This window comes from Borostomias antarcticus, assembly GCF_949987555.1.
Source record: "Borostomias antarcticus genome assembly, chromosome: 7".
NCBI lineage: Eukaryota > Metazoa > Chordata > Actinopteri > Stomiiformes > Stomiidae > Borostomias > Borostomias antarcticus.
In genome coordinates, this window is record NC_140240.1 from 5,337,620 (window position 1) to 5,345,060 (window position 7,441).

A 7,441-nucleotide genomic window follows, 5' to 3' on the forward strand; every position below is an offset into this window, starting at 1 on the left:
CATTGGAGGACTAAACTTTTAAGTCTTACGCAGTTTAGAGGACCTGAACACTGATAATTTGCATTCCAAGATTTAGCTACAGCATTTTCAGTGAGAAAGAACGACGGCAAAGCCAACATAGGCCTACAACAACGCCCCCAGTTGTTGAAGGAAACTCAACTTCCCACAATTCAGTAGCTAAACGTTTTCCGCTTTCGTGCCCGCAATCTCAGTCAGCCAAATGAATGCTGATCACTTTCAAAAGTAAAACTAGCCAGTGCTAAATACATACATTTCCTGTGGCAATGAAAGGTAACGTTACGGCTTATGAAAATGAAAGCTAGCTAATTACCCGAGGTGTTACGACTAACGAAATGTGTTTCATGTAAATGTTATGTGAATAGTCATGCCAAATCCTTTCTTGGCTATTTATCTAGTTAGCTTATGTAAGCCAAGTGTCTTCTAGCTTCGACAATGACTAAATGACTGCCTGCCTGCTGCTAACTTGGCCATCGAACTAACACTAACTACCCTAGCTGGCGACTAGACGAACATTGTCCATATATGTTCTATTCAAGACGATCGTCCCCTGAACAAAGTTCGTTCAAACTTCATTTTTTACTAGCTAACTAACTTTAGCCAAAGCAAGAAGTTAACCTTTGTCTCTCTGTTAGCCTACAACATGGTGTCGTATGTTTCAGGAAGTTGTCCCTGCCTGGGGTTGCACTGATGGCTGTAGACGTCAACCAGGCTGTGCCATGGGATATCCAGAATGGCACTCTGGCACATCTAGACCGTCTCCTTAATGAGAGGTCTGACAGTCCCACCCCTGGCTTGGTGGAGGGGACAGAACCAGGTGAACTTGGCAGTCTTCCAGTGTCAATGATGATATGACAATGACTATCAATGTTGACTTGTTCAAACTAGAATATCCTTCCCCCTCATCCATACACAAGTAGACCTATATTGTTTGATCATGGACTTGGGTGGTGGGTGACATGATACATCCCAAGTTGTTTCTTGTTCCAACAACATTCCATTCTTCACTTGCTGAACTACATGTGGGTATTTCAATTGGCTACCTTATACTCTGTTCCCCGAGAGCTTAAATGAGGAAACCAGCAAGCTGACAAATAGGCCTATTGAAAAATGATCTGAGTCATACAGTAGAATTATGCATCCGTCAAATCCCTGATATCCTCCAACTCTGTTTTCTGGGACTATGTTGATAGAGTGATAGTACAGCGTGATAACACTATCCACTGCTTCCATACTTGCTTTCCCTCAACTTCCCATGAAAGACTAGCTTGAAATTGCTGGTAGCCTACTTGAAAAAATTACAATTAACTGAATTTTATCATGTGACCATGTGTTCCATAAAACCACTTTGACACGGCTTTGAATAGGCAACCTTTGTGAATAGAGCTCTTAGTTAACAAACCGTCAGTGTATGCTTGTTGGCTGAGATGGTACAGGAATTTGCACAAGAAGAGCTCTATGTATTCTTTCTCAGCCGCATATTTTGCTCTCTGGATTTAAAACAAGTGGTAATTTGTGGATTGTGGTATAGTTTCTTTATTTTACTGTAGATTGAAGTGTGATGCTTGCTGGATTAGACTGTGTGGAATGTTGATGTTTAGCCTAATGATTATAATAATTACGTAGGTGATTCATACGGGTGTAGCTCAGATCTGTATGACCAAATCAAAGCTGAATTATATTAATTATAATGACAGATTTGTAGCTCAGTGTGGTATTTTGATAGATGTTAGCTTTGTTCTTGTGAGTTTTAGCCATGGAAATTGATTTCACATTGAAAGAGAGTCGATGGTGCTGCAAAGTGGCCAATAATTCCATTCATATTAGTATAGCTAATTTATGCACTACCTGCTGCACTTAATTCTGTCCACTAGTGTAAATTTAGTCTGCTTGAGGGTTACCGTTTAAGGGGTTGGCTCAAAGCTGCATTTTTTCCCGAAAGGTCTGGTATAAATTGCTGTAGCAGAGCCAAACAGCAGTCTACGAAGACATGTGTTTCACTGAGGTCCTCATTGACTGATCCCTCTCGATTTGTCATAGCATTATAGAAATATTTAGACCTAAACACTTAAAATCATACATATTAATTAATATCAATTCAAGCATTTGTTTTCCTTACTGCTGTGGATTCATTTTTGTATTGCTATGCTAGAATGTCTATCCCAAACTTGACCTTGCTCAAAGTCATCAAAAGCTTGAACGTAGCAACTCTTCTGCAGCAGATGGAAGTGTCATAGAGCTAGATTGATAACTCTGTATGGAAAGTCAAGAGAATGTACATCTCCACAGGTGCTGGCCAGGAGGAGAGTGCCATGTTTGTTCATGCACAGTCATTTGAGGATCTGGCTGCTGACGGCGAGGTACAGACTGAGGCAGAGCCTGATGGAGATTCAGAGCTGGGGGGGTCCGGGGAGTCTGTAGAGGAGATCCAGGGTCTCGTGGTGGCGGAGGAGCCCCAGGTGGAGGAGCAGGAGGAACGCCCCGAAAGCAGGACTAAAGAGGAGGACGTGAGCAGCGAGGCGTGGCGTAGCCACAGGAAGCACGTGTTTGTGCTGAGTGAGGCAGGCAAGCCCATCTACTCTCGCTACGGCACAGAGGAGGCCCTCTCCAGCACCATGGGGGTCATGATGGCACTCGTGGCCTTTGTGGAGGCTGAGAAGAACATAATCCGCTCCATCCATGCAGGTTAATAACTGCCTTTTGAGACCATTTCCAAAAATGTTTTAATCATACAGTAGGAATAAATGTATATTATTATGCTAATTGGTTTTCTCATTTAAATGTTCTTTTTTTAGATGGTTACAAAGTTGTGTTCCTTCGCAAGAGTCCTCTGGTCCTTGTGGGTGTATCGCGGACCTGTCAGTCAGACAGAGAGCTGACGCGTGAGCTGCTGTACATCTACTTCCAGATAGTCAGCCTGCTCACCATGACCCAGCTCAACCACATCTTCCAGCACAAGCAGAACTACGACCTGCGCCGCCTGCTGGCTGGCTCTGAGCACCTCACTGATAACCTGCTCCGTCTGCTGGACCGGGATCCAGGCTTGCTCCTCAGTGCCGTCACCTGCCTCCCCCTGACCAGCTCCAGCCGCGATGTGGTCTCCTCCAGCCTGCAGGCCGCTAAGTCCAAGAGCCTGGTCTTCTCCATCCTGCTGGCGGGAGACCGCCTGGTCACTCTGGTGCGCAAAAAGGACCAGTCACTACACCACATGGACCTGCACTTACTCTTCAACCTGGTGGGCTCCTCCTCGGCCTTCCGCGAGGGCGAAGGCTGGACTCCCATCTGTCTGCCCAAGTTCAATACAGCAGGTTTCTTCCATGCCCACATCTCCTACCTGGAGCCGGCCTCAGAACTGTGCTTAATCCTGGTCTCCACAGACAGGGAGGACTTCTTTAACCTGTCCGACTGCAAGCGCCGCTTTATGGAGAGACTGAGCCGACGCAGTGCCTATCAGTCCTTGAAGGAGGCGCTGAAGAGCCCCAGCTACTCTGTGGCCCAGGTTGGCATTCCAGAACTCAGACACTTCATTTACAAGTCGAAGAGCTCCGGTCTCTACACCAGGTGAGCTACCCAACTGACTGATGTTACTATATGACAGCTCAGGATTCATCATCTACTTTTTTTTACCAGTCTCCAAAGTACTGCTCACCTCCTAGTTGCTCTTCTCTGTCTCTCCGTTGTGCCAGTCCTGAGATGTCCATGCCATACCAGTCTGAGGAGGAGCAGGAGAGGCTGATGGGACTGTACCAGTACCTGCACAGCCGCCTGCACCATCCGACTCGCCAGCTCCGCTCCATCTACCACTGTGGGGAGGCCGAAAACCTGCTTGCCTGGGTAAGTCTGAGCCACTGAGATTTCAGTGTATATTTTGCATCCACTCAAATATGACTGGTCGCCGATGAAAACGTTTTTATTGTAACGATATACCTTATTACATTGTATCCTGTGGACAATACATGTTACATTCTGACATTGTAATTAGTAAATGATACACGTTATTGTCAGAAGGTTCTGACAGTGATCTTTGCTTGGATCGAACCCCCCTCTTTCACACAGGTAACAAGTGGCTTTGAGCTCTACCTCTGCTTCAGCCCCCTGGGGACCAAGGCCCTGGCTGTGGCTGCGGTTACTAAGCTGCTGAAGTGGATCAGGAAGGAGGAGGACCGCCTCTTCATCCTCAGTCCTTTGACGTACTGAGCCCTCACTCACCCAACTGACCTAGGTGGACATGGTTTGCTCCCCTAGAGAGCCCCACTGAGCTGATTGGGTGTCATTGGAGGACAAGGGTGGATGGCTGTGTCTATTCTTTAAGTCCAACAACAGTCTGTTGGCAACAGGGTTGAAACCATGAGGTTAAAGCTGAATTTTGCAGTTGTAATTGTTTCAGTCATTGATATTAATGGGAAGTTGCTTACGTGCAGCAAGCATTTCAATTAATAACAATAAGAATGCTGTCATTGATGCTGTTCCATGTTTTATTGTTTTAGCTTATTTTCTATGGGGATATTATTTTATATCAAGAGGCCAAATTGTATTCTTGGGAAGAGCTATACTGTGTATATATAGTATTTTAACAACTATACCACATTCATGACACTCATATTAGCCTAACAGTTGGCCCAATCATTTATATAAAGGAATTTTGATCTCACTTTGACGATTACACTTCGGTCCTGTTAGCATAATTGCACTTAAATGTACATACATTGTAAAATGTCCCTGTTAATTCCAGTCCATTGCCTATCTGCATATTTCAAGAGGAATGTGAAACTTCTACTGTAACATCATTATTGTTGCTTATTATTCATATTAGATGTTTTCAGTTGTTTCCACTGTTGAGGAATGATGAGGAACAACGTATTTTAAAGTATTTTAAAGATGATTTCCCACCTCAGACAATCCAGCTGTGTCTGGAATTTAATGTAGGATGGAGAATATGAATCTCTGTTGCGTTAATTATGCAAGTTTACTTCACTAAAGATGTGTTTTCTTGGGGTCCATGACGTTTGCACAAATAGTGGTGTTTTCACATTCATTTTCATGTTGATTAAAAGTCTTCCTGCACTTGCTATGCATTAACTTACAGCCTTTAGAACTTTGTTAAAGTAATGAATGTGACAGATGGAGTTTGTTATGCTGGCTTTGCTCTAACTAGATTGATATCAGACTAATTTGCCTTCATAGTGTTTATCTTGCATTAAAAGACAATAATGTAAATAAAATACTACTGCAGTTTCAACTTATTTGAAGAAATGCATGCAACTAAGCTTTTTGGTACTGTATACTGTAGTCAAGCAAATGTTTTTGGCTGGACCACAACAGAGGCGCCATATACTATATGCTATACTATAGCTAGCTTTAAGTGCCGTCGCTGGTTTGAACAATGTTTTTCCTGTGGGAGATCTGGGTTCAAATCCACCCCTGTACACTAAAAATACACAATGCAGTTGAAATTGGTTACAAGTGCATAATAAAGGGTTTATTAACCTTAATAAGGCACTTTCACTTAAGATCCCGTAGCTGCAACATGCATAGTAACATGCATAATGAGTGCATAATTAACGGCTAATAAGTATGTATAAGAAACAAGGCTTTTTTTTAACATTCTTAAGCAGTTTATAAACAGTTAACACGTTTCTTATAAATATCTTAATTTAACAATAAATGTTTTTTAACACATATGTTAAAGGGGTAGTGTGCTATTTTGGGCATTAAGCCCTATTTGTGGTCTGTCTACCATGAACCTGAAACACAGAGACCATAATTTCACTGATCGTTCCAGTATTGAGATAGATGCAGTTTGTATGCAGGCTCTCACTGGGTTACAATGGAAGTCAATGGGGCATACAGTATGTAAATGCGTTGAAAAACTATGATGAATGTGCTTTTCTGAGACGGGAAGCACAGGGTGTAATCTTCCCAGTTTCAGTATGCTCTCCAGTGAAATGTATTGCAATCCGAATATGTTTAGATGTTTGGAATGACTTGCACATAGTCCTCTGTGGGAACAGTGAAAATAAGCGCCAGGGCAATGCTTATGTCCAAACTTTGCCAAACATTCAGATTGCAATACGTTTCACAGGAGAGCATACTGAGACTGGTAAGATTACACCCTGTGCTTCCCGTCTCAGAAAACCACTTTATCATAGTTTTTCCAATGCATTTACGTATGCCCCATTGACTTCCATTGTAGCCTAGTGAGAGCCTGCATAAAAACTGCAGCTAGCTCAATACTGGAACGATCAGTGAAATTATGGTCTCTATGTTTCAGGTTCATGGTAGACAGACCACAAATAGGGCTAAAGGTTCAAAATTGCACACAACCCTTAAATAAGAAACAAGTGGGGATCTTATAGCCTAATAACTAATGCTTAATGAGAGGACCTTAACAAAGTGTTGCCAAAAAAATCTATTAAGAAGCTCAGGAGAGCATTCAGTTTTATTTCCCCAAATTCATATATATATATTCATAATATTATTTTATCTCTTATAGTTTTGATTAATTGCAGCCAAAATGTAATGTTCCTAGAAAGTTCTGGGAAGATTACCTTAAACTAAAATATATAACCTTTAAAATAGAACCTTGAGCAAACGTTATGAAAACGTTTACCTATTGGGTTGCCAAGGGGAGGAGCGTTCATCCATGCATGCACGCACGTTGCACAACAGGGAAAAGCAGTCACTCGGAGTCGGTGCTCAATTACTGTAAGTTTTACCTCCAGTACATCAAAATGTTTACACGGATGTAGGCCTATATTCTTAATGGCGTATCTAAGTTGAAAACAGTTTATTTAGTAAATTAGTTTTAGGGATAAAAAATGCCAGTTTTTCACGACCAAAGATATTTTTGACTAATTGGCAATGCTATCGGAGGACAAATCAGTTTTTCTGTGTTAGTCTCATCGACCTGTACAGGTGAGTAATGAAGACTGCTTTAGCAATTGTTTAGGTGGTGTGTTCACTCCAATATGACTACATTTTGTATTGTTATGCATACATATGTAGGCTAGACCTTGTAATGACAAATTTATTCTCATCATTCAAGGCTAACTCAAATGTGGACTAAGTTATAGTTAACTGTGTGTAACACTCCATCCTGATTATGGACTGATCTACACAGATTACATTTGAATGGGTATATCAGGGCAGCTGTAGGAACTACAAAGCTCTAAATCAAGTCTCACTGTTGGATGGGAAATAGTTGTGCCATAGTTCTCATTTCTGGAACTCTGGCAAGAAAGATCCTAGAAACTAATTTAGCAACCTATTGGATAAAACTGAAACTGAAACTAAAGACAGTGTTTCAAAAAGTCTGAATGTAGGCTATGTGCTTTATCTCACTGTTCATACTTAAATTGATTTTATCTCCACCAATTATTCGCTCAGAACATATAAAACAAAGAAGCACATATTTCACCTGAAA

The 7,441-nt window shown here is 41.9% G+C and overlaps 1 protein-coding gene across 3 annotated transcripts; it reads left to right on the forward strand.

Moving 5' to 3' along the window:
* The first annotated feature begins 201 nt into the window (after positions 1-201).
* On the forward strand, positions 202-5,224 carry mon1a (MON1 secretory trafficking family member A). 3 transcript variants are annotated; one of them, XM_084440474.1, is made up of 7 exons: positions 225-291; positions 516-577; positions 681-835; positions 2,308-2,703; positions 2,814-3,579; positions 3,705-3,852; positions 4,075-5,224. In XM_084440474.1, exons 3-7 carry the CDS (start codon positions 709-711, stop codon positions 4,213-4,215), a joined length of 1,578 nt encoding a protein of 525 aa, XP_084296600.1. In that variant the 5' UTR covers positions 225-291; positions 516-577; positions 681-708; the 3' UTR covers positions 4,216-5,224. The 3 variants fall into 3 exon arrangements, with proteins under 3 accessions (XP_084296601.1, XP_084296599.1, XP_084296600.1); XM_084440475.1 differs by lacking the exon at positions 516-577 and having other exon boundaries at positions 202-291; XM_084440473.1 differs by having other exon boundaries at positions 209-577.
* The last annotated feature ends 2,217 nt before the right edge of the window (positions 5,225-7,441 follow it).

Excerpts from the sequence above, each read along its gene's own strand:
- mon1a (XM_084440475.1), top strand. The coding sequence starts at position 709 with ATGGCTGTAGACGTCAACCAGGCTGTGCCATGGGATATCCAGAATGGC. Across the intron at positions 3,580-3,704 it reads AGCTCCGGTCTCTACACCAG|TCCTGAGATGTCCATGCCAT; the intron begins GTGAGCTACCCA and ends CCGTTGTGCCAG. Across the intron at positions 3,853-4,074 it reads CCGAAAACCTGCTTGCCTGG|GTAACAAGTGGCTTTGAGCT; the intron begins GTAAGTCTGAGC and ends TCTTTCACACAG.